The sequence below is a fragment of the Lathyrus oleraceus genome, chromosome 4 (assembly GCF_024323335.1).
Source record: "Lathyrus oleraceus cultivar Zhongwan6 chromosome 4, CAAS_Psat_ZW6_1.0, whole genome shotgun sequence".
Classification (NCBI taxonomy): domain Eukaryota; kingdom Viridiplantae; phylum Streptophyta; class Magnoliopsida; order Fabales; family Fabaceae; genus Lathyrus; species Lathyrus oleraceus.
The window spans coordinates 496,239,613-496,267,403 of NC_066582.1; the positions used below are offsets into that span (position 1 = coordinate 496,239,613).

Sequence of the window (27,791 nt, forward strand, 5' to 3'; positions counted from 1 at the left end):
TATTCTTGGTCTTGTTTTGGCATATTATTATTTTATTAGACATTATTTTTTAGAGGGATTCAACATTATTATTACTGATTTTGTTTTTTTTCTTTTCTTTTAAATTTCATATTGCATATTATTGGGTGTGCATTTTAGTGTTTGAATAAAATATGTGTTTTTTTACACTAGATAGAATATGTTTCGTCTTTGAAATTATCTTTATTTATCGATGCTTCGACAATAGATTCGATAAATTACACCAAAACTACTACATTAATCGATGATGGGGTAGAAAAACAATAATGAACATAATCAATTATTTATTCAATTCGGTGAAACTACACGTATGTCTGGGGATTGATCTCACAATCCAAAAAAGGAAATTCACTATTAATAGTTTTGTATAATTGGACTTATAAACAATAACAAAGCATATGTTGTTCAATGTCTCTTTCTAAAACCCCCTATTTAGAACCTATTCACTTTTTTCTCTGCCATAAAAACAGTGAGGGGCAACCAACCACTAACTCATAATGATCAACTTCAATCTTCACAAGTTGAAAGAATGTTGAATATTATAACTCAATTAAAGAGACCTTCAATGTCAAGTTACTGAAACATAGAGGTGTACATAATAATGTTGCTTACAACTCAACTAGATAAATCATATATGTCAAGTTATTGAAATGTAGAAGTGTACATAAAGATCCTACATTAATCCTATTAAGGCAATAACGTGGAATACACAACACAAAATCTAACACTCTAAGATCTTCAATGGAAGTACTTGTTTTCCAATTTAGGTTTGAGCTCCTGATATAGCAAAGTAACTCTAGATTTTTCTCATTAGATCATCTTTGAATTCGTCCAGAATTAATATTGAATTTGTTGGATATTTAACTTGTACCTTAAATATCTCCAACAAATATGATTTGTTTTAATTTAAATCATAATTTAAATTCAAATTAAACTTCATTCAGCTGTCAAACAAATCACATAATCATATTGTTAAATCAATAACAATAAAATCTTCAACAAAACTTCTGAAAAGATTATGTAAAAATGCTGCAATTTGACGCATGTTGCACAAGGCCCAAATGTCGTATCAACATGTTAGAGCATCGCGCCCAACATATGTCCCTTCTGCAGCTTCATACAGCTTTAGTAAGATAGACCATTCTTAAATACTTGAACACTACTCCAAGTTATTATTTTGTTAAAATTCAATCAATCCAAAGAGTTAATCCAATAGAAATATAAATAATTTTATCAAGTTTAATTTATACCATTTTTGTATGGATATTTAATCTCTAATTAGTAATATTAATAGAAAAATGTTTGATTTTTTAGAAATGTGTTGACTAAGTTAGAGTTGAACTTCTAGTGAGGTTGATTTTAAAAAAATCATTATTCATTAACTATGATATTTTTTTACAAAAAAGTTTAAAATTATTGATGTGAATGATCAAGAGACCTTGGACATTATTTCCGTCTTTGACAGTGAATGAAGCCTAAACCATGCCTTTCTAGAAGTGGGTCCCCCTCTGAATGGGGGAGTGCTTCTTATCAAAGAGGAAAAGAGGATTTGTAGCAAGTATGATAGATGTGTCATTCTTCTCCATGAATGTTGGTTTTCTTTGATAGGTTTCCACCTTCCCTTCAACTTCTTTGAAGTGGGAGTTTAAACCACCTAGTAAAAACTCATAATTGCACTCAGTAAGTTAGACTTATATCAAAGTCTTATAGTACTAGTGTGAACACAAGCAAGGTGTGTCATCTCTGACACTTTTATCCCACATTTTAATAGCCCAACAAATTCTATTGTTTGAGCCCAAGATCAAGGTATCAGTTCCCTTATGCAGAATACTTAGATGTTTGAGGTTTATTATGAGCTCGTGAAGCACTTCAAGGACTAGTACTACCCCGATTGGTCCTTTTACCGAGATGGCTTATGCTAATACATGTAACATAGATTCTAAGTCGCCTTATCAATGTTCGGACAAGTTCTTCAAGTTTTGGCGTCACATTCATTTCTTGGCGGACAATGGGTTTTATGCTTACAGACTAGATGACTTGTCCCAAGAAGAAATTTACATGAATAGGAAATTGGTAGCATTCTTCGAGGATTTGGGCTATGTTGACAAGGTGTTTCTTCGGGATTAGCGCTAAGGAAGCAAAAAAAAGTGATTCATAGAGACATGCTTGTTAATGAAGGTAATTTCGAAGAAGAACATAATGTCAACTTCGATGAGTAATTCTGAAGACTTACTTTTTTTCTCTAGCAAAGTTTAGATGACCATTATTTCTTTGTTTTTAATTAGTCTTTGATTTAAAAATAAGATGAAGTTCTACAAAACGATGTTCCATATGAAGAGGACTTTAGGTTTTACATCTTATTATGGTTGTTAATGTCTGGCAAGCTTCTAAGAGAGTCCTACATATAAGGTTTATTATCAGACTGATCGAAGTTACCCTTTTTGTCCCAGTTCAAGTGGAAGTTTGGGATTCTCTAGATCGACTCATGGTAGAAGTATTATATGTTTGTCGCCATTCATAACTAGAGGGAGCCCTTCTACTAGGCTCGGTGCTAGGGTGACTCATGGGGAAGGTTGTATGTCCGACGTTGAATGCTCGATCAAGACTTATGAAGGTATGATCCCGGTGTTTGAACAACATAGAATACATATGTGTTGTTTTTTTTGCTTCTGGCATGTTCTGGTCCTCGAACAACCATGGAGTTTCAATCCTCTATTTTTTAGTAAGATTACACGTATCTTTCAAGCAAGGATGAGGTCATTTCGATCCTTTTTTCAGAGCTATGGGGTCGGCAAGCCTCATGTGAAATATTATTGTCACTCCTATCTTCCATTAGGTGAGGGATTATGATGTCTTCATCTTCATTTACGATTTAGTGACTTAAAAACTACTTCGAGTGATGAATTTGCATCTACTAGAGCTAAGTGTGGTATGATTTTATAGTTCCCGCGTGATGTCGCCTTAATTGTAAAGTTGGTTCTTAGAGGATTGCATTTACAATTCTCTTCAATTCAGAGTATCTTGTCATTTAGGGATTGGAAATTTTTTTGTACCAGGTTGTAGACATTATTGAGCAGGTTGATTGCTTCTTTCATACCTAGGTTGGCTTTCAATTATTGAATGCTCGGAAGCATCTCGTGTCCAATCATTAACGGTTGTGAAGGAAGTTGTTGAAGGATGGCATTGGTAAAAGTGTTACATAGGTTGGAAGAACGACGAGGCTTGCAACATTCATCGGTCAGTTTTTGGAGGAGCAATATCATATTGTGTGGGAGCTAACAAAGAGGTCAGATAGCTAGATCATTCTTTATTTGAAGAGGTGGTGGAACTCTGTTAGCAATAATGGTGTGACATTGAGTGAATGATTAGGTAATCTTAGATGTTATCATGGTTTCAAGAGTTCGTTATCTGATTTGTTCAAGAAAGAGATCAGTGTTTTTAGAGAAAAAGATTGACAATCTGAGAGAAGAAGACTGATGATCTAAGAGAGGAGGATCGGTGATATGAGAGAAAAATACCAGTGATTCAAGAGAAGAAGATCGGTGAAATATGAGAAGAAGATTGTTTATTTTAGAGAATAAGGCCAGTGATTTGAGAGATATCGATGATATATGAGAAAAAAGGTCAGTGATACATGTCTTTGGTGAAGAGATGACGATATTTGTGGGAAAACAACGAGAATCAAGATTCGTCTTCGACAGACGACGTCATTTTTCAATTAGAGAACAAGAAGCGTGTGATAAAGTGGTGAAATGAGGTTTTGGTACGGAGGATCAAGCTTTTGGTACGACGGAAAAAAGGTGGACCTAGAAGATTAACACTTCAACGTTAAAGTCAACCACTTAGTGAAATATAGTATGAGAGCGGAAATAAATTAAATACCTGAAATAGAGTGATCTAACCTTTATATAGTATGTTCCAGTCGACCTCAAGTTCGCATCACTACGACTATGAGGTATTGTCTACTTTGGGTGAGAGAACTCCCATAGTTTTGTCTTTTCGAAAAGACGTCTTATTGAGTTGAGATGTAGGCATCCTTCCTGAGTTGAGGTGTATTAGTGTCTTTAGTCTTGATTCTTAAGAAATGTGAGACTATTTTGGTTTGTCCATAGAAGTAGCCCCGCAATCGAGGTTAAAGGGCATGATCTGAACTATGAGTTCTCACAGATAGGGTCGATGTTGCAGTGAACTTCAAATCTATGCCACTACGATTATGAGATATGCGAAAATCATCACGACCTTGTTCTATATGAAAGGTGACTCGTTAAATTGAGGTGTATAAAACATTGAATATAAAATAATATTAGTGTTGAATTCCAATCATTAGAATACTTGAACAAAAAGAATATTAAAATGTGAGAATGTTTTACTATTTTGTAGACAAATTATGCTACATAAATTAATGAATGTTCAAGACTATGATGTATAATGCTTCAATCTTATATTTATCTATTATTTTATATTAGTTTTAAGGTTTGAAGAATTTAGTTTTATTAATTTATTTTAACTATTTGAGTATAAAAAATAAGATAGTTTAACTATAACTATTTGATCTTTTTTCCCGTCAAAAACTAAAATTAATTGATTGTTTTGACCACTTTGTCTTTAAATTATTTTTTATGGTAAAATATATGAGGTTATCAAAGGTGAATAATTTGATATATTATAATTAAAAATATACAAGTATTAATATTTTTAAATAGAATATTCCGATCTAATGGGTCTTACTAAAGATCCAAACTTAAATTACTAATAGAAATAACAAACTAAATAATTATTTATAACACTCCCCCTCAAGGTGGTGAACATATATCTATCATTCCCAACTTGGAAACAATTTCTTCAAAGTTATTGTTGTTCATCTCTTTTGTTAGAAGATCTGCAAGGTTGCCTTGGGAGGACACATATGGAGTGCAAATAAGGCCAATGTCTATTTTTTTTTAATGAAGTGTCTATCAACTTCAATATATTTGGTTTTGTCATTTGCACCGGATTATGAGTTATGCTGATAGCCGACTTATTATCACAATAAAGTCTCATCGGTTCATCGCACTTTATCCTCAGATCTTCTAAGATTGATTTCAGTCATATTAGTTTATATATCCCTTGTGTCATTTCCCTTCTTACTTTTCCAAGTCACAAGGTTTCCACCTAGGAAAGTGCAGTAACCTATATTTGATCTCCGATCCACAATTGATCATGCATAGTCGGCATCAATATATGCTTTAGGACATACATTCCCATTTCTTTCAAACAAAATTCCTCTACCAGGTGTTCCTTTTAAATATTGTACAATTTGGAGCGCAACTTGTAAGTGAATCTCCTTTGGTCGGTGCATGAATTGGATAACTAAGCTAACAACAAAATCTTAACCAGGTATAATATGTGTGAGATATATAAGTTTTCCGAATAACCTCTGGTACATTTCCTTATCAACTGCAATATCTTCTTTTGCATTTCCTAACTTCACATTTGGATCAACCGAAGTATTCGCAGACTTGCATATGGGCAACTTTAATTCCCATAAAGTATTTCAATTTTCCCAAGGATTTAATCTCAAATTCCTTGGCTAAGTGTATATTCAACAATTGTTGTCCTTCCTTGTCATTACCTGTGATTATAATATCATCCACATATATCAATAACATAGTTACTCCCCCTATTTCAGAATGTCTGATAAATAAGGTATGATTTTCTTGACTTTGTTTGAAGCCCAAACATATCATAACTTAGTGAATCTTCCAAACCATGCTCGTGGCGATTGCTTTAACCCATATAAAGATTTTTTTAACTTGCAAACGGTGTTGGTGGTAGTATGTTCACGGAACCCATAAGGTATATCCATGTAGATTTCTTATTCAAGTTCACCATGAAGGAATACATTCTTCACATTGAATTGGTTTAAGTTCTAATTACAATTAGTTGCTAAAGATAATATCACTCTAATTGTATTCGTTTTTGCAACTGGAGCAAATGTCTCTGAATAATCTTCTACATAGGTTTGAGTGAATCCTTTGGCTACCAATCTTGTCTTGTACCTCTCAATCAATCCATCCGCGTTATATTTAATAATGTATACCCACTTACACCATACAAGTTTCTTTCCATCTAGTAAAGAAACCAATTTCCAAGTATTTTTCTTTTCCAGTGCCTCAATCTCCAAATTCGTGGCTTGTTTCCGTTTTCTGTCAGACAATGCCTCAAATAGAGAGGTAGGTAGTTTTATAGTGTTTAGATTTGTAAGGAAGACTTTTATGGGTAGGTGAAACATGTTCAAAACTTAGGTAGTTAGGTAGAGGGTAAAGTGGTTATATGACATGGTTTCTGGTATCTTTCCTAAGGGCAATTGGAATATGTAAATCTTGATAGTGTGATGGTAGTGGTGGTAGAGTTGAATTGGATTCTGGTTCCTGTTCAAGAGAAAGTTCAGAAGTTGAATCACTAGAGTTAGAATTTACCTCATGTAATGACGGGTCAGACTTTTAGATATGAGTAGATTCAGGAATGGTCTTCCTTCTTATATATAATAAATTCTTCCCATATCTTACATTAGTTTCGTCTTTTTCATAATCATGTTCAGTTCCAACAGGAAGTATAAAGGACTCATCTTTCTTATTTATGTTTTCCCTCTGAATATGATTTTAAACGAAGTAACTTTCTGGTTCGTGGAAAGTGACGTCTCGAGAGACAAATAACTTGTAAGACGGTAGATGATAACATTTGTAACCTTTTTCGATGGAAGAATATCCTATAAAGACACATTATAAGGCTCTAGGATAAAGTTTCCCTCTACCATCATTATGAATATGAGTGAACAGTGTACACCAAAATATCCTATGAGTGAGGTTACTAGAGGTAGACACATTAGGATAGAACGAGGATAAGACTTCCATAAGAGTGTTGGAAGCAAGGAAACTAGAAAGCAAACGATTTATGAGATACAATGCATTTAAGACTGCCTCACCCCAATATTTATTGGGAACATTATTTTGAAATATCATATCACGTGTCTGGTCTAACACATGCCCATTTTTTCTTTCAGCAATGCCACTTTGTTGGGGTGTTTTAACATATGAATACTCTTGAGTGATACCTTAAGTTTGACACAAAGAATTAAGATTATAATTAAAATATCATTGGCATTATCAGACCGAAGCCTCTTAATACTCATACCAAATTATTTTTTAACCATAGAAAGAAATTGAGGAACCACATGACTAACTTTAGATTTTTGTTAAAGTAAGTAGACCCGAGTAACCCAAGTACAATCATCAATAAAGGTGATAAATCAACGAGCACCTGAAATATTTGGAATATTATATGGACCCCACACATCTGTATGAACTAGCTAAAACGGAAAAGTACTCATTTTATTACTAATGGAGAAAGGTACACACTTGTGTTTAGCAAGCTCACACACCTCACAATAAAGACTATCAACATCTAATATCTTAAATAAAACAGGAAATAACTGCTCAATAACTCTAAACGAAGGATGACCCAGACGACAATGGTATAAGAGAACCTTCTCCCTATTGGTCTTTATTGATTATGACAAAAATGAATTGTTGCTGAGAAAATATGGGTTTGATTCTTTGTTATCCAAGTAGTAAAGACTATTCCATTCTCTAGCCCTTCCAATCGTCCTCCCCGAATTCTTGTCCTGAAAATACAAGAGGTATTATAGAAAATAACATTACATGATAGGTCTTTTGTGAGTTTATGTATGGAAATTAGGCTAGTAGTCAATTTTGGGATATTAAGGATGTTGTTAAGAGTCATTAATGAATTAAGTTTAGTTGCTCCTTCACCAAATACAGTTATAAGGATGTCATTTATAGTGGATATTTTTTGTTAATGGGGGAAGGTGAATAGGCGGAGAAGTGTGTGGCTAAGGGTGTCATCGGTCAGTGGCTCCAGAATCTAATATTCAGTATTGTTTAAAGGGTATATCTAAGGCATTAAGTCCAAACGGAAAAGGAGAGTTGCAAAATGGAAAAGATAATATAAACGTACCTGAACGTGTTAAAAAACAAGTACATGTTGGTTTCTTCAACTTACTGATGAGAGATCTCACTTTTTCCACTTCACTTAGGTTAAGGTGGACCCCTCATTCTAGATTGTCTCCACTAGTACTTCTAGTCATGTGTGCATATCCTCCCTTTCTGGATAAGTCTTTTTTTGTCCCCACTCTCTATGAGGAGGCTTGTTGCAATAGGTACATCACACCTCTTCACCCTTCTATTCGACATAGGTTTCTCCCAATTTCTTCTAATCAACTAACATGGTTGAACTCTTCTCAACTAGCATTGTTGAGCTTTCCACGGATGGTGGTGTCAACATTGATTTCCTTATACTTTCTTCACTCATCACTATAGACACTACATCATTAACGTTCAGTACTTTTTCTTTGCCAAAACTTTATACTCTAACATGGTCAAAGTCAGAGTTGAGCCATACTAGAAAGTCGTAGACTCTATCTTGCTCCATGCACTCCTTAAGTTGTGTTGCATCTACTGTACATTCGATTTTGATAACTATGTAGTGATATAACTTCATCCACAAGGCTTTGAGATGATTAGCGTATTCTGTAACTGTTTTGTTACCTTGCTTAGTTCCCATTGTTTTCACCTTCACATCATATATTTGGGCAACAAAATTGACTTTAAAATAAGTTTCTTCTAATGCTTCCCAAATCTCTTTTGTCGTACTTAGGAACATGCAAATGTCACTAATTTTTGGAGTCATTAAAGCCCATAACCATACAATAATCGTTGAATCTTCTGTATTCCACTTGTCAAATTTGAGACCTTTCTCTTTGGGAGGTGTGTCTGTAAGATGTTTTGCTTTTCCCTTACCTTTCAATGTTGTTTTCACTAGTTGAGACCACTTTAAATAATTATTTTCATTCAACTTGTAAATTTGAGGAATAATAGGTAATTCTGAATCAGATTTGTATGCAATTGTTTCATCTTTATTGTCAGCCATTGAGAAAATTTAGAAACAAATGCAAGTAAAAAAATCACAAGTGAGTGCCAGGTTGTTCAAACACTGGTGATGAACAGTATCACATACAGTAACGATGAACAATATCACATACAGTAGTGATGAACAATGCTGAAAAGTACCGTGAACAATGTCGAAACAGTAGCGATATATATTGCTGAAAGTGACGGTGAACAGTACAAAAGTGGCAATGAACAGTTTCGCAAACTGTGCGATAAATAGTGTCGCACAGTGCAATGAACAATTTCGCAAAGTGTGCGATAAATAGTGTTGCACGGTGCGATGAACAGTATCACACAGTGCGGCGAACAATATCGTACAATGCGATGAACATCGCACAAGACGGTGCACAATGCGAGCAACGCATAAGTTTAACCAAAGAACCGCAATTAAGGCAGCTAAGATTTTTTATGCGGAAGCGAGACCCTTCCGACCGAGTGCTCGTGATACATATCAAAGCTATTTGATATATTATATAATTAAGAATATATAAGTGCTAATCTTTTTTAAATAGAGTATTATGACCTAAAAGCCTTACTAAAATTCAAACTTAAATTAATGATAAAAATAACCAACTAAATAATCATTTATATAAGAGGTTGATATGTTAGCTTGACTGTTTTAAATTTTTTAGCGATATTTTAAAAACGATTTGATTTGAATTTTAATTCTATGATTGTGGAATTGCATAAAAACAATGTTAGGCATAGTGCAAACTAGAGCATACCCCTCTTTACAATAGGTGTTGCACTTAGTGAACAACTTTATATCTCAACTCTCTCAAACATTATCAATAATATTCTCTACAAATTTTATCTCTTTGTATATATTGATCCATAATATTCTCTACAAATTCAAATAACTTAAAGTTACAAATACCATTGGCAAAAAGTTTGATTATTTGAGTCAATAAGTAAATTTTATAAGCTTGCATACTATTCACCACCCCTATAAGACATCTTTCAACTAGTTACATACAAACGTTTTCTTCTTTATCTTTATTAAGAAATGCTTTCAAAACTAAGTTAAAGTTATTTCAAGTGAATCCTTTTGAGTGAACTCTCTAATCACTTCTAAAAACACGTGAATGTTTTTGTCAAATAGAAAAAATGAAAAAGCTAATGATAGGTGTTGCAATAAAAAAAAGTTTATACTAACTTTTATTACTCAAATAAAGAATACAAATGAATTATATAATACATAGTCACAAATTTACATTCAATTGGACTCTCATCAGTGCTCCACGGTTAATCGTGTTTGGGCGAGGGCATCGCTACGATAAGTGGCCTCCTAAAGTGTTTATTTGTTGCACCTCACTTTAAATAACCACAAAAAAAAAACTCAGACAAAAAAATTTAAATAAAACACCTAGTATACAAAATTGAAATAAACTAAAAGGGATGAAATTGGGACAAATTGCTTAGAGGTTTGTTTGATGGGAAATAAATAGTCTACATGTTTGCCAATCCTTAAAATCCTGGTAACAATGTAAGGTCTGCAATTCCTTTAGGGAGTTCAGCAATTCCTTTTAGCAGAGCTAGTCTGTTTTTTCTGATCTTGGCATCATCCTAAATTGCACCAAAAACAAAATCAGAGTTATTAATATTTATATTAAAAATGTTAACCTGTAGTTAAAGACACAATTTAAAACGATATGAACAACGTACCACCATTACGAAGACATTATTAAAGAAATCATCAAGTGGTTGTACAAGCTGGGATGAAATTTCAACAAAATCATCGATGTCAAGACCTGTAGAGAAAAGAAAATTTAGATATCGTAATACATTAAGCCTCTGTTTGGTACTGTGGTAAATTATATAGAATTGCAGCAGATATCGACGTGAAAGCTGCATATTGTAGCTTCTTCGTGTTCACGCTGACAATGCAAAACATAAACGCAGTTCCAAACATACCATGAATAAAATGATGTAATAATCAATGTTCCACGTAAAAGGAAATATATTACTTCCTTTTTTTTATTGTCGTTTTAGAAAAATACATTTTTTAAGTTGACAATTATTATGTGTTTTCAAGAGACAATTTATTTGTTCTAATTTTACTCCAAACAAAATCGGCAAAAGCAAGAGAGATGTAGAAAATACCAGGATTGATACTCTTTTTCACGGACAAAAATGTGTTCCACAAAACTCTTTCTTCATTTGTCTCGAAGGCAGTCTCATCCACCTAATAATGTAATAGGAAAAAAAGAAACAAGTGTCATTCATATACACAAGCATTCATAATACTACTACGTCTACACCAAACCTTTTCCGGTAGAAAAAATGTTAAACAAAATGGAGAAATGAAGAATAATGTGCACAAATTCATGACTCGTTACAGCTATGCTAATTAAATCCACAAGAAATTAAACTAGAACTCCACTGTTAGCATTATTACCATACATATTATTGATTTGATGTATGTTATGTTTTGGAATGAGGAAAGACAATCATTCATAAATGAATTCAAAATATTGTGGCTTTATGCTATTTCTATGTATAACTCATGTTTTTAGGGGATTAGATTTAATGCAATCTAGTTGTCTCTATACATAATTGATCCAAATAAGAAGAAAATAAATACCTCTGAATGAAGCTCATTTTCCTTTCCTCGGACAATTCGAGTTGGTCGAGAGTATGCTTCAACTACTTTAGGGAAAAACTCTCCTTTTGATAATTCTTCCATCTAAATCAATCAGATTAAAAATCATTAGGAATACTCCTCAAAAGTACTAAAGTTTAAAAATGATTCTATTTATAAATGAATTAACTTGTTAAAAGCATTTCTTGTCGCATATATTTGCCAGTAGCACACCATATTTCAATGGATTGACGTAATTTTTTAGGCTAGTAAGTTTAGGGCCAAGAGGTCCAAAAAAGAATGATCGGTGGAAAGCCCAAAGAGGCTAATCATAAAGAAAACTTTTTACAGTGAAAATCTACGAAGTGATAAGAACTGGGTGCATTCTAGGTATTTTTGGGTGAAATAGTATCATCAATGTTTTGTGTGCCCTAATTTTTTTTACTAATCATCTTATTAATATCATCAAAGGGGGCGATTTCCGTATTCAAAAAGTTTTTTTTAGCTAAAACAGGTTTTCAAAGATCAAGTGTTGGACACACATAGTCATCTGATTGATTTCAAGAGTCAGAACTTTTTAAGGTTATCTGACATTACCGGTCTTTCTCAAAATTGCATGAATACTTCAGAAAATTCAAAGGTTTTGCTTTATAATAATGTCATATCAAAGGATGAGGTAAAATGGAAGATGTTTGTTTGCTTACTTTATATGCTGATTTTGCTGCTAGACAGGGAAAGTTAGCCCTCTCTGCAAGGACAGAACGAACAATTTCTGCACTCACTCCCTTGTCCACCTGTTAACAAAATACAGCGGTATGGTCAAACCACCTGGCATTTCTCAAAAAGTAGATTTCATCAAAAATATTGCAAGGCATTATACACATAAAATAGTGATCACACATAATCACATGTAACTAAGATTAACTTCATTAATGTCAGTAAAAAGTGCTAATGAAAATATAGTCCCACAGATCATACAAGAGTCTATATCCATAAGCATTAACAATATAATATTTGTTAAATATCTTGTAATAAGTAATGTGTAAAGTCATCGGTGCTGTAGCTAAGGAGAAACTTTGGGAGCAAACTGTGCTTGTAAGTATGCTTAGGTTTAAGGGCTCTTTGACATACTAAATGGCATGATAGGAGGACCAAATACAATAGTTGTGATTTTATTAATTGTTTGATGATAGTATTGTATAAGTTTATTGATATTGATTGGTTGTGATTTTATTTCCTGTTTGATGATAGTATTGTATAAGTTTATTGATATCGATTAGTACCCCCTCCAAATACATTAAATTGATGATTAAGTTAATAAGACCTTGGAGTGTGGGATTAAACTTCATCAGGTTTATATATAAGCATCATCTAAAAGATGGTAATAACGTGAAATTTTAAATAAGTTAATTTTGCTATACAATTTACTGTTGAGGTACAGAGACCATTCGTTCGATTAAAAGATGGCAATAATATGAAATGTCACATAATTATAGTCAAGCAAAGAATTAATTATATTGAACATAATACATACCAGAAATTGCTCTAATCTTCTAGTGACAAATTGACGTACCTAAACAATGAGTTCCCATCAGCTTTCAATCCCAAAATAGAGGTAAATAACGCTAACAAAAGCAACTGCAAATTGCAATTTATACAAAAGGAAGGAACTTACATCGTCTATTACTTGAGGATTTACTTTAATTGGCTGGACATCTGCGGCAAGTTCCAGAGCCTCTTTAAAATCTAGGTTTTTATTCTTTTCCACTAACAATTGCACCTGAAGAATACAGTACAGAGTGTCAGACTTTATACTTCGTGTTTTTTACGGAAAACAAGTTCTAAGAGAAAAAATAACAGAACATGAATTAAATTAGAGGATAGAATGCTATGCTATACTTACAAGACCATATGAGATTCGTCGCAGGCCAAATGGATCGTTTGTGGAACTAGGTTGACAGCCAGCAGTGAATAAACCTACCAGGCTATCTAATCTGCAGACGTTTATCACATCATGTTAGATGTAAATCCATGTTGTTAGACACAGTCGGGACAATTTATGCTGAGTTCTGTATCAGATACAACTATTACTAGAATAAGCAGGAAAAGATTCATATCAAGGAACCAGTTTCACCTATCAGCAATTGCCAAAACTATGCCAGCATCACTATTAGGAAGTATGTCCCCAGAAAATCTAGGAAGTGTGATCTCAAACAAGGCTTCTGCAGTCTGCAAGATTTGAAGTGACAGAAAAGAAGAAGAAAATTGCAAGATAATGAGTAGTTTGTAACCAAATAAGATGCAAGGGTCATGAAACTGATGTGGCAAGGTCAGACATGACAAATAGAACAACCTGCTCTGAGTATCCATCTCGAAGGGCGTAGTGACGCCCCATTACTCCTGAAAGTGCTGTAAACTCAGTGACAACTGATGTGGCAAGGTCAGACATGGCAAGTGAGGCAGCTTCCCGGATGATTTGTTGCAGATCTTCATTGATATCCATGATGCAACTTAGCTTAGTAACCATGTTTTCAACACGAGTCATTTTATCCAGCATGGTTCCAAGTTTCTCCTGTTCCATTCCATGTGACCAAAATAAATAACCAATATTGAAGGCTACGCACCGTATTTTAGACATCTTTCACTCATTAGTGTTATTTTCTAAAGTAAAGTCTCTAACCTTTATCCTTATTTTCTTTTACTTTCCGTAATTACCTTGTGATAAAATATTTTAAAGGTTAAAAAACCCACAAATAGTATTATTCTCAATGGCTCTAACCTTTTCCCTTGTTTATTTTCAACATCAATATGAGATGTTATTTTCACCTCATTTACAAGAAAATAAAACTAGTAAAGGATTTATAAACGCTAGTAAAGGATAAATGCTATCATCAATCATTCATCTAAAACTTTAATATACAACTTACATGAAAGAGAATATTTTTCAGTTGCTCTCGGAATTCTGAAAACCTTTTACGAGTGTCCATCTCATAAAAGAACTTAGCATCTTCATAGCGAGCTCTGCAAAGAAAATTAAATTGTGTGGTTAATGTATAGGTCCCGTGAAACAGAATTGGATCCAACAGGCACAAAGGTTGAGGCTAGATCTCATTATCAATAAAATTCATTTTAAACAAGTTGGAAGTTAGAAACCATTTTGAAAATTAATAAGTAGATTACTCTGATTCTTTCTTATTTCCCGGTTATCAATATATTTTAATGGTTAGTTTTTTGTTCACACAAGTGTCTGGTGTATGTTATAGATACAAAACATGCATAATCAACCGGACCCAATAGCTTAAGTTTTGGGAGTGATTGTTCCTTAACATGATATCAGGGTCTCTTTGAATACGTAGACAAGGGTTTGATCCTTGCCACTCCAAGTATTCTAAATAAACCAAAATTTCGTCATAAAGTAGAGTGGACCTTTTCATTGTTCATGCTTCAAACCCAAAGGGGTCTTTCATGAAAGGACATGTTAGAAAGATAAACCACTCGTGAGTCCTTACCTAATAGATTAATATTTTAGGAAATTTGAGTTTTAGGCAAAGGCGACCAAGGAAAACCAAACAACCAATAAATGTTTGGCAACTCATCATGGTAACATCACAACACCCTTTCATTAAATTATATATAAACATGATAATAAGAATACCTGAGCACTGCTTCATTTCCTTTTCTCACTGTAGTCTCATCAATTGCTCCATTTGCAACCTAGAAGAAATACCATGTATCTTAAAAAATAACAATTCAAAATAAGTAGTTAATCTAGGGTATTAAATAATTAGAAAGAACTTACAGCAATAAAGTAAGGCAGTAGTTGTCCATTAGTATTGCATACAGCAAAATATTTCTGGTGTTTTTGCATAACCTGCAGGATTACAACAGTTACCTTCTATTTTCTATTTACTTCAAAATTTGAAAGATCCAAAAACCTCATTAGTTTGATTTAATTTGGATGTTGGTGTTAATTGTGATATTTTCAGTCAGGGGCATTTTAATATTTTTATTTTTGTCAAGATATGAACTTGGTTGAGTCTCTGTATGGCATTTACCTTGGCCAGCATCTGTGAGTAACTAATGTTGTTAAGGCTTTTATTTTTTGTTAATTAGAGGCAAGTCATTAAATTTGTACACTACTTTTCGCCAAAAAATAAATTGTGCACAACTTGATTCTTACATTGGACTAGTTCTTTATAAGTGGTATGACCGGAAGCTGTTAATAACAGAGAAGTGACAGAATAAACTATTTTACCATAGTCAAAAGATCCTTTGGAAGATCTAAGAAGGTTTCCTTAAACTTTCCAAGCACTGGAATAGGTGCCTCAACAAGATTTACAACCTAAAATCAAATACAAATGAAAATTCTTAGAAAAGAAAATATGCAATAATATTAAGCAAATGGAACATCGAAAACTAACCTCGTCAAGCAAACCTTTCGGAATCAGAATTTGACCATTTACACTCTCAGCTAATGTATTAGATTGCTCAACAATTTTTTTCTTACGGTCCTGAGAAAAGTACCAATCTAGTCATATTTTAAAATCTACAAATTTTTATATCAACAAACTTATCTCTTCATACCTCAACTATAACATTGACTCCCGCACTTTCCATTGCAACTGAATATGATTCTGCATTTTCTATCTGCAAATTAAAGTATGTAGTTTTATATATAAGAGAAAAAATGTATTAGAGCAAACCAAAGATGATTAAAAAGAGTTAGGAGGGGAAGAGATGCTCCTAAAGAAAGAACATAATAGAGAATAAAAGAGTATTGCAGCTGTTACACATACACACGAACACAAGATTGGACTCAGTTGACACCGGATGTAATGTAAGGATTGGTATGCTTACACAATTACACCCATTAGCTTTATAGTTTTTAATAAATAAATAGTAAATTTTATCAATCAATCTTAGTAGCCAACTAGTGAAAAAAAGCTTTAGTTTTTTGTTCTTGGTAAGTTTTTATAAATCCAACTGTAAAATTAATAAAAGTTCTAGTGAAGTAGATCTAATTTACAAGGTTTAGTATAATTCAAAAGCATGATTGATGCATCATCACAAACCACTTTAATGTATAATATGCTATTAAAAATACAAATATTTGATTATTAGACTACACTTAACCAATTTCAAAATTATTTAAAAATTGATACACACAGAGATCTCTCTCAAAGATATGTGTTGTAGTTGCACCAAGTATCAAAATTAAGAACATATAATCAATTGATTAAAAACCATTTGAACATTCACCTGGACAACGGCTGATGCAGTATTACGAAGACCGCACGACAAGTTCCCACTGCACAATATAAACAAATATGGCACGAGTTACTCACGCAGCAGATAACAAAAAGGAAACTGATAACCTAAAGAAGGAAACAGTTTACAAATAACATTCTTATAAAATGATGGATATGAAACAAAAAGTCCAATACTAACACATGCTTTGAGGGCACAGCAAAGTAAAGAGAATATCCATAAAGTAAATCACCTCACTACCCCAGCAAACATAAATGGGACCACAACATCTCCATGCAAAGCCAAAATCCAACGGATAGGCCTGCTAAACATCACCTATACATTTAAAGTATGGAAACATATCAAAACTTAATCCCTGTTGCTCTCATTCATCTAAATAGATATAAGTAAATTTCAGAATAAAATTTTGCATCCATGTGTTTTGTTGCTTAGGGAGCACGTTAAAAAAACTATTCTCATGCTTTAGCCCAACAGCTTTTGGGAGAGTTGGTTCATAACATGCTATATGTCTTTTGTTGTTCTGTGACATCTCTGAAGATAGAGTCAAATAGCATACAGAGACACACTCAAAAAGCTAGCATACCTGTGAATTCCAACGCATTGTCTTTGGAAATGAAATTTTTGCAATAGTAGCAGGCAAATCTTCAGATAAAACCTAACAAGAATAAAATAAATCAGCAGCATTAGCCTTTTTCTTCAAAAAGGGTGCAAGAAGCACAAAGAAATAAACAACCATAAATGACACCGTGTGTTCACATCTTAAAACTCTGGTATCTCTCATCTTAGAATTTCTATGATCATAATTGGACAAGACTGGTTCGACTGGTTAAATTTAAAATTGAATTAAGTACCACCTAAGTGTCTAATCCATTTGACCAAAAATCTAAGTGATATCAAAGTTAGTAAGAATCAGTATAGAGCTAGTCAAAATGCTGCAAAACAAGTGGTGAAGAACCAATTTGAATTGTTCAGCATTTTTCATCTTACAAGACATAATATGATAATATTTTGAGAATGTAAAATGTGATGCTAATATTGTTTTTGTTAAATGCTTAGTCCCTAAAAGATCACAACCTTTCAAATTTATTCCCTAAGCAAATTTTATTCACTTTTAGTCCCTATTTTGAAAACTTTTAACAAAAAATGGGTGCTTTTAGTCCCTCAAAAGAGCTCCTAAAAAAAGTAAAAATAGAGAATAAATGTGAATCAAATTTATTTTGGGACTAAACTTGAAAGGCTGTGGTTTTACATGGACTAAAAACATATTTAACCATTTTCTTAATCAAGAATGACATGCAAGGGCATCACTTTAGAGAGACATCCCAACAAATGACTTTACTGGTTCAGTGACTGGTCCGGATTTTAAAATTTTGGTTAATATAATAGCTTATTTATTTTTGGTCCAGGATTCAAATGTTCAAACAAGCACCTACGAGAAATAAATACCACACTCCCATTCCGTATTGACCTTTTAAAAATAACTTACTGTTAAGAACAAAAAAAAAAAACTTAAAATGGCTAGATATCAAAAATAAAGAATAGAAAACCTCCACGGCATGTCTGGAAGACTCTTTTATTCGAGCATATACATATTCTGTTTTCCCTGCAATATCAAGAAATCACATTGAAATAACTTTTATAAAGTTGGCTCATGGTCTAGCAGCATATTAACAGGAAATTTGACGAGTTACACAAATTAAATTACAGTTCTTGAAAATTAAGTTGAAAGCTCCAGCAATAAGTTTATTTTATACAAAGCAGCAACTCATCAAGTCAATATTTTTTTCTGCAGGATCAATTAGAGGGTGGCAATACAACTCGGTCCTTTTTGCTTCAATAAAGAACAATGTAAGAGGTGGTACAAAGTATAAACAAGCAGGGTAAAAAAGTTTTAAAAGTATATCATATATAAGCTGAAAATATGGCCTGATGAGCAGTTTCCCTGAAATCAGTTACATCAGAAGTGACAGTTTGTGATTGTAGTGTACAATGAAAATCAACAATAGAAAAATAACGGTTTGATGTGTAGGAAAAAAAGTAAACGCATCCAAACGCACTAAACATGTGGTTTGGCTCTGGATACTAACCATCAACCTTTCTGTATACCAAGTCCAGTGGAACGGCGTATTTACGGGAAAAACCCTCAGCAGCCTGACATAAGAAAACTAAACTAAAGATACATACTTCAACTACAATACAGGGTATGATATGAAAAATCGAAAGCACAAATTAAACCTTTGTTGGATTTCCTTCCTGATCGAATGCTTTTGAAACAGGAGGACCTCGAACCTCAATCTCCTGCTCTGTTTGTTTCGTGAAAAGATTTTCAATAGAAACCTGTGGATTTCACAACAGGGAACAGATATGAATACAATCATTTCTTATGTGATCCAATACTTGAAATATAATGTATGAACTGCAAAGCATATCTATTTCAATTATAGAACTAGTGAATTTATCAACTAATCCTAATTAGGAGCTTAAAGAGAGTTGGTACAAATTAGGTGAAAATCAAGGATCTTTCCTGACATCTGGAAACAAAAATTAAAAATGCATGAAAGCAGCAACTCAGCATATGAGAAATGACAAGTCCCATAAACAAAATCATATGTATGTGGCAAATTTCCAGGCAAAGAGACACACTTTAGAGTATGAGACTCTATTAATGCAAAGAAAAACCAGTAAACTGTTGAATTCATTTTTTTTAAAATATATAACTTTGAAAGTCCAATGCAAAATATATGATAATATCCTCCTAAAAGAAACTACAATATACAAAAAAAAACATAATCAAGGATTAACTTTTTTGAAGCATTTATCACAATGTTCTCCTAGTTATTGAGATAATTAATCATTTATTTCTAGCTAACTTATGTGAAAGTCAAATGCAAAATATATGATAATATCCTTCTAAAGGAAACTACAATATAACAAAAAACACATAATCAAGGATCAACTTTTTTGAAGCATTTCTCACAATGTTCTCCTAGTTATTGAGACAAATAGATAATCAATCATTTATTTCTAGCTAATTATGTCATAATGTGAAGCATATGTTTCTTTAACAAGTTATTTGAGTTGATTCTAGTACGTCAGTGTCTACCGTCCAAACAAAAGACCTAAATCATAGAAGCAGCTTTGATTTTTGGAATGAATTTGTGAAGAGGCATGCTATTTAGTAAGAAACGAAATACACGAAGAGCAAAATAGTTAGTTAGTAAAAAACATAAATTCGGCTTTTACTGAAACATGGGTGGGGGTTAGTGTAACTCTTGCATTTCTTTTAGTTGGCCTTCGTAACAAGTAGTACTTTCCATTTGTGAAAGTAAAGCCTTCCTCAGTTGGCGATGAATCAGCATTCGGGAGTTGGAATAGGGATTTGCAATTAAAACTACACAAAAATCTAGTGCCTAAATTTTCCTATCATAGTATATATATTCACACACATTGTACAGTGTACTACAAAAAGAAAAATTCCTAATATTTTAGTTTCGCAAGATTTTAAATTGATTTCCTTATCTACAAACCTGCAAGTGTAAGATGGTAATGCATCACTTTTATCGATTCTGTTTTTTTATACTTATATTTGTTTTTTTTTCTGCGATCAACTATTACAAAAACAAATAGCATATACAAACAAGAATTGTGCTCAAGAAATATATTCACACACCACTAGTCTCCGTGCAGTGCCAAAAACCTGCACTTCACCATGCTTTAACCTCTGTCGATCCAGTAATTGCACCAGTAAATCTTTCAGCTACAATAACCAGCAGAGTAGAATCAATATTGAACAATGATGGAGGATAATAATATTTATAAAAAAAACATAATAAGGGATAATACTAAATTGTATAGTGAATGGTTGAAACAGTCTGTATTGCAGAAAAATGCTTGAAATCTAAAACAGAAATTAAAAATAAATAAATAAAAGGTGAAAATATATTTGTCAATGAAGAGAAGCTCCACAAATGATAAACTAGAGGTAAAAGATATCATGATTTTAATCAGATGAATATGAGTTATACTTGCTTGCTTGCATCAACAACATCATGAGGTGGCATTTCTTCGGTTCCAATTTCAAGAACAAATGATCTTGCATGATCATGCACCTGAAACCAAAGAGCTAGAATTTTACACTAATTTATAAATAAAAGTCACACATCAATCAATAATAAAACATGTACTCAAGCTAAACTTTATTCTGATTTAACCACTGTCATGTCTATAAGTTTGTTTTGAATTAAAAGTCAAACAAACATCCACGTAATTGTCATGTGAAATACAAGACAGTGGTGTTCTTTAAAGCATGGATACCTGTAAATGCTTACAATATTGCTATTGAAGATGTGAATGAATTCATTTTTTCAACTTTATGATTCCAATTTTCAGACATATTTGCAGAGGTAATATTTAGGCTAGCCTTTTCATATATTGATATCCAAGAAGTTCAATGCCAACCAAAAATTTAATTAAATCTGCATTAATACCACGCCGATAGTTTAAAATCAGGTAGTCATGGCTTGGACATCACCAGAAACAAGCCTAAAAAAACTGCACTGTTTTAGTTGAAGATAAATTTGTTAATAAATGTTACAATTGATAGTATTGATCTACTTTAAGTTTTTTGCTTTTGAAAACTATATATGTATATAGTATTGATTCATGACAAGGATTTAAATCTCAAGTTTTTATGTAAAATCACGAAGATTGTTTCATTCTCAGGTGGAAATAAACTTAATGCAAATTTTGTGCAAAAATTTGATTAAGTGTGCATGCAAGCAGTGAACTCCAAACCAAATTGTCATAAAGACTAAAATAACATTCCAACGACCAGTAGCAACTTGTGTACAAACTTAAATTATAAGGTGTAGGACCGGGCATCTATATATTTTTTGCTGACACTTGACCAAAAATATGGAAGATTATTGAATGAATCAATAAAACTGTTTAAGAAAAGCAGCAATATCATTTCCAAAACATTAGCAGCATCTAAGTTTTATGCAAGATAAGGTGACTAAGTGACACAGATATGCAAACTAACCTTTTCACATGCGGCCTTCAAAACATCCTTTGGCATTACAGAATGATCAGGTTCGGAGATGAAACCAAGGGGGTAGCCAAGCATCTCCCTGGTCTTCAACCAAAGTTGGGCACACTGGCGAGCTAAACTGAGGAAAACGATGATGAAGAAAAGACATCACGAAATGCAGAAAATCAAGATAACTCGCAATGAAGACAGCAATTAAGGGATCATAATTGCATTTTGGGGTGGGCAACTGCCTTCACTGAAAACTCCTCTGTGAGAGATAACAGTAATACTGAATTGTAACACAAGACTTGCAGATGCCCATTGCAAGGGATAACAGTAATACTCAATCAAGATTAAGGTTATATCTTTTTTCTAGGTGAAAAAAATATTCAGATTATATCAAACTATCAAAGTGATGAAATTACATAAGAAGATCCTACATGTATCCAAGCTACATATTACAAATCAGGCAACAATCAATACCTACGCATGCGACCAAAATAACGAGCACGCTCTGTTACTCCAACAAAGCCTCTGGAGTCTAAAATATTAAAAGCATGAGACGTTTTCAGTAGCTGATCATACCTAGCATGTAGTCACAAAACATATGTCAGAAGTAAAGACAGTGGACAAAGAGAAAGCATATCAAAAAGATTGATGCTAAGAAATATGATGATAATATCTAAATGGCATAAACATACGCAGGGATTGCAAGGCCTGAAGAAAGTAAACGACGAGATTCCTCCTCAAAGAAATCAAAATGTTTTTGAAGATGATCAACACTGGCATGCTCCAAATAATATGCACTCATTTCCTTTCTAGAATAGAAAACAAAAGACCGTCAGCATCATTAGACAATGCATTCAAGTTTAACAAAACACAAATAATAGATCAATAGCTTTAAGAATCTAAGAAAAGCACTGCCGGTACATAGTGCCCTAAAGAGGTTCAGATTTGTCAATTTCTTCCTCTCTTCTACCCTTTCCATAAATTATGGCTCTCTTGCCCTAATGTGTTCAACTGTGTTTTGTTTGCTTTCCAGCTGTTTGGTTGCCGTACAAGGATGCATTATCTTTCACTGAACTTTACTTTAACTCAGTTGATTGAAAGTAATTTCTTCCTTTAAAGTAATCCAGTTGCCTTTTTAATTTTCGTTATCCTTCTATGTCATAGACACATAAAAGGATAACGGAAATTAAAAAGGCAAATGTAGTACTTTAAAGGAAGCAATTACTTTCAATCAACTGAGTAAAGCAAAATTCGGTGAAGGATAATGCATCCTTGTAGAAAAGACAGTGGAAGATAGACGAGTTTGGGCATGCAGAGAGAAGACATGTAGACTCTGTTGTAAGGAGAATAGATCAACTGGAGAGGAGTCAAACAACTAGAGGTAGAGGAAGACCTAGAAAAACTATAAGAGAAGTTATTAAGAAAGATCTCGAGATTAACGATTTGAAAAGAAGTATGATCCTGGATAGAACATTATGGTGGAAGTTGATCCACTTAGTGGGATAAGGCTTGGCTATTGTTGTTGTATCCTTCTATGTACTTTCTCGTTTTATACCAAAAGAACAATCATCAGACTAGAATTATTTTCCTCTCGTTTAATTGTGTTATAAAAGAAAATGCAAAATTGAAGAAAACAATTGAAAGGGAAAATGTAACATTGATGGCAACTCCAAACAATATTTCACCACAGAAAATAAAATCAAATGCAATCCAAAAACCAGTAGACAGAATAGAAAAGTACTCATTCTCCAAGAATAGCTCTCCATAAGTAATTCCATCAGAATATTTGATCTTTTTGAAGTGATCAACTCCCTACCACAAAACATATGAAACTTTAGAAAGTTATTTAATGGATGATACAGATTGAATGCATTTAGAAAAATAGTAAACCCTCAAGTTGGTCCTCCAAATTATCACCAAATTAGACCCCCTCAAAAATTCCATTGGTCACCTAATCAGTTATTTTTATATATTGTCACGTTAGTCCTTCATAAGGATGAATATGGTGACATTGTAGATCTTTAGGAACTAAATTGGTTACCAAAGTAATTGGATGACTAATGTAGTGGCAAGTAAAACTTTGAACTGCAACTTGATGTTTACTTAAAAAGAAAATCAGTCAACTGACCTGTAGTAACATGAGGATACGCTCCAGGCCATAAGTTATTTCTACCGATACTGGTGATAACTGGAGACTTCCAGCCTGGAAGGAGCGCACAATTAAAATATACAAGTAAATGGTATAACAGAGAACCACTTAAAAAGGTTTCTTTTCTATTTCAATAATTGAAAATTGAATTGAACAGCCCAAAAAAAAGTAACATGTAATGAAAACATGATAAATAAAATATTGTGTTCACTTCTCTCTTAGAAAAAGTCTCCACAATTGTTAAGCAGGGTGTGTTGAACTCCACCACTTTTAATTTTTTTCTTCTCTCTGGTAAATTTTAGTCCCTGTATGTAAGTATTGATATTTACTTTGAGCAACAAAACATACCTGCTGAAAGTAGGTGAACTGAGTAATCTCCATTCCATCCATCCAGATTTCCCATCCCAAACCCCAGGCACCAAGAACCTATATACATTTTTAATAACATATTGATACGTAGATACAACTTTACCAACAAAAAATTTAAAAACTTTAAACTGTATTTCAGTAAGCACGGTTATAAATTAAAACAGAGAATATTACCGGGCTCTCCCAGTTGTCCTCTACAAATCGTATATCATGGGCAGTAACATCAATACCTATCAAAAAGAAATTCCACAAGTTCAGACTAATAGTTCTGAAATCGCGTAAATAATAACATATAGAAAGAACTGCAAAATACTCTTGTCATTTTCTTTCCATTTTGAGTAACTAACTAAACCAAAGTTGTTTTATCATTTTTGCAATAATCATGGTATACAAGTAATTTGGTTTCAATGGGTGCAAGGTGTGAGGCATAGAGGCCCTTTATTTTATCACCTTTCCTAATAACTTTGGTGGCTGATGTTTTGAGTCACTAGCCAACAAAAGAGGGTTGCTCGAGTTTTAATGCATGGCAGGGTTTAGGTCTCTTTAGCTAGTAGGGCTCAGGCAATCATTTGAAAACAAAACTGGTCCATAAATCAGTAAGAGGAGAGGCTACTGACTTGTGAAGCTAAATAGGGGCTGGTCCATAAAACAAGAACAAATTGCTTTGTGATGTATACATTATACAATAGGTGAATTCATGACGGAGCATGACAAATAATAAAAAATATTTGTCTGTTTTATATCCCTACCAATCATATTTCTCTTTTAACATGACAGTTAGTGTCTCAAAACATTAACGAGTCTGTGAGGATTTTCTGTTGTTCGTAGTAGGAGGTTCTAGGAGGAATCTCATCTTGTTAGTGCAGAGGAGTGTTTTGAACTGATGAAGGACGGCTTAGGACCAGGAAATACGGTTTCTAAAAGTGTTGTGCACTGAAATAACCAAAATCAAATTTAAACAGCAATAATATAACGGAGTCCTATTTCTGGTGATTCGGAGAATATTAAAGCTTAGTTACTACCTAAAGCTGAAAGGCTGCGGATAAAAAGGTCCTGTGAATTTCCAGGATCAGGCTTCAATATTACCTGAGTTTAGAAGCAACCAATAAAGCAATTATAGAAATGGTAGTAAGTTATCCTAGAGAGGAAATATAAGAACTTCAAATTCTGAATTTAAACATAATATCAAAGATAACCTGAAATTGAGTGTGTTTTTGGAGCCTATTTGGGTTTTCTCCATATCGACTATCATCAGGGCGGACGCTAGGTTCCACATACCTTTCGTCGGGAAAAACAAAAACACCGTGAATTTCAAATCCAAAACCCTAGCATTCCCCATTCAATATTAATAAGTAAGGATAACAAAAATTAGTAAATAAGTAGAGTAGTAAATATTAAAAACAAATAGCATCCACTTGAGTCTCAACTCTGGTAGGCTTAGAAGCAACAGTTTTTCTGCTAAAAGACTTTTTTGAGATTCATTGGTTTCCTTATTTCCGTGCATGTTATGATCCAATTGCTTATAGACATTTCGATTAGGAAATACCAGATGCATGTTGTATATAGTTTGTCTAATCCCTAAACTATAAGGATTAAACTAAGTGATAAAGTAGATGTAAAATCACAACCCTTCTAACTTTTAGTCTATTTTTACTAGGAAGGATAGGAAAAATACATTCATTTCCAAAACTTTATCCCAGGAAAAGTGTTCAATTGAACCAAATAGCTACTTTTAGAATATCGACGCACAAACAAACCGATGAACTTACATCTAAAACATACTTACGCAACATTCCATGGTTCTGGACCGAGAACTCTTAAATATGTAAGAGGATTCATAGTCCCAGCTCCTACCTGCTCAACATAACCAAAAGAAAAATATATCAAAAACAATTATTTCCCAGTATAAACTAGTAAACCCAACCAACATGTTAATAACTTATTTAAAACAGCTTTTGCAGACCAAAATTAAAAGTCACTCCTCTTATAGCACATTAAGAACTTCAAAACAAAATGCTATCAGTTATCAGTTGTAGTTTAACTTAACTACTCAATTGCAGATACAAGAATCAAAAAGAAAGAAAAGAAAACCGAATTCAAGGGTAAAAAGCTCAAAATGGTGGTGCATGAAGTTAGAGTTACCTCTGTGTTGCTGCATTGCATTATGGAACATCCAACGGAAGCCCAATATTCCTGCAACGACGATAAAAGATTATTTTTTAAAAACTGGAAAGAAAATTGAGCATTTTGCAAACACAAAATTTGATGCAAATTATGAATTAAAATAAAAATTAAACAATAGGTGAAGTGGAATTGTTGAATGGTGAGACCTGAAGGCGCTGAATAGCTTGCTGGAAAGTGAGGGAAGAGAGGTTGTGATTGGGGAGCGTGGAAGTGGAAGATGAAGATGATGAAGAGTGTTGAGAGAGAGAAGTTGAATGTGAAGGTGAAGGTTGTTGAGGAGTGGTTGTGGCCGAGGCGGTAAGAGTAGAAGTAGTGAAACGGCGGCGTAAGAGTGTGGAGTGGAGGCGGGTGGTGGTGAGGGGTTTGAAAACGGAGATGACGAGTGGGAGAGCCATGATACTGATACTCATCATCTCGCTTCAACAGCGCGGATAGGAATGGGATTGCTTTGTTTAACGTTTCTCTAATTTCATAAAACAAAATACAACTTAAATCAGAATTTTGTGCAATATATGTAAGGGAGAAAAAAAAGACATGGATTATAGGAGTCCTACTATATATTTATTTAGGCTAAAATATATTTGGCAAAAATAGTTGATGAGGTAAATATACAATTTATTTTTTGAAGAAAGATTTTTGTTATTAATTATAGTCGTTTTAGACTCAAGAGATTATATTTATGCCAAAAACAAAATGTTCTTCGTCAACTAAACTGAAGTTCAAATTTATGTCAATCTACTCCAAATTTATGTTAAATAAAAGGTATAAAAATTATCTCACTCTAATTAAAAGGTATATTTTTTTATCTTCGTTTTTCATTACACTCATCTTGTATTTTGAAATGACTTAGTCATTGGAGTGTTAATCTTGTAAGTCCACCCCCACGCCTCCGTACCAGAGATCAGCATCACCGGTTTAGGATCCTTCATCTTCAACCTACATTTAATTTTAATTCCATAACTAAACAATGGCATCATCTGTGGGAAGCAAAGCAGATCAAAGAGCTCGTCCCAAAGGACACAAGGGGAGCGAAAGAAGGTCTAAGGGATACTGATATGTTCAACTTGGACGCACATGAGGACGAAGTTAGGCCCATTCCAGACGGTGAGTTTGAATCTGTCTGACTCATGATAACCCTGCCCGGTCGATAAATATATGATTTGGGTTTTCCTTTGA

The 27,791-nt window shown here is 33.3% G+C and overlaps 1 protein-coding gene across 2 annotated transcripts; it reads right to left on the reverse strand.

The window, feature by feature from the left end:
* Nucleotides 1-10,161: 10,161 nt before the first annotated feature.
* On the reverse strand, nucleotides 10,162-27,134 carry LOC127076723 (glycine--tRNA ligase, chloroplastic/mitochondrial 2). Of its 2 annotated transcripts, XM_051018479.1 has the most exons (36): nucleotides 26,762-27,134; nucleotides 26,574-26,624; nucleotides 26,218-26,285; nucleotides 25,628-25,709; nucleotides 25,454-25,517; nucleotides 24,606-24,661; nucleotides 24,411-24,488; nucleotides 24,042-24,116; nucleotides 23,655-23,725; nucleotides 22,606-22,722; nucleotides 22,388-22,489; nucleotides 21,917-22,043; nucleotides 20,901-20,984; nucleotides 20,546-20,632; nucleotides 19,111-19,212; nucleotides 18,963-19,026; nucleotides 18,423-18,478; nucleotides 17,459-17,530; nucleotides 17,108-17,190; nucleotides 16,867-16,915; nucleotides 16,192-16,254; nucleotides 16,029-16,118; nucleotides 15,863-15,949; nucleotides 15,407-15,478; nucleotides 15,263-15,321; nucleotides 14,535-14,628; nucleotides 13,961-14,179; nucleotides 13,742-13,836; nucleotides 13,511-13,601; nucleotides 13,283-13,387; nucleotides 13,142-13,180; nucleotides 12,312-12,401; nucleotides 11,611-11,712; nucleotides 11,130-11,211; nucleotides 10,692-10,777; nucleotides 10,162-10,592 (listed from the first exon to the last, which is right to left on the reverse strand). In XM_051018479.1, the coding sequence occupies exons 1-36, from the start codon at nucleotides 27,026-27,028 to the stop codon at nucleotides 10,494-10,496; spliced, it is 3,228 nt and encodes a 1,075-aa protein (XP_050874436.1). In that variant the 5' UTR covers nucleotides 27,029-27,134; the 3' UTR covers nucleotides 10,162-10,493. The 2 variants fall into 2 exon arrangements, with proteins under 2 accessions (XP_050874436.1, XP_050874437.1); XM_051018480.1 differs by lacking the exon at nucleotides 26,762-27,134 and having other exon boundaries at nucleotides 26,201-26,285; nucleotides 26,574-26,612.
* Nucleotides 27,135-27,791: the final 657 nt, after the last annotated feature.

Bases quoted from the DNA above. Each gene is read 5' to 3' on its own strand.
- LOC127076723 (XM_051018479.1), bottom strand. From the start codon at position 27,028: ATGATGAGTATCAGTATCATGGCTCTCCCACTCGTCATCTCCGTTTTC. The intron at 16,916-17,107 runs GTGATTTACTTT...TATATTGTGCAG, and splicing joins ATGTTTGCTGGGGTAGTGAG to TGGGAACTTGTCGTGCGGTC. The intron at 14,629-15,262 runs GTATTCTTATTA...TTTTCTTTGCAG, and splicing joins GGAAATGAAGCAGTGCTCAG to AGCTCGCTATGAAGATGCTA.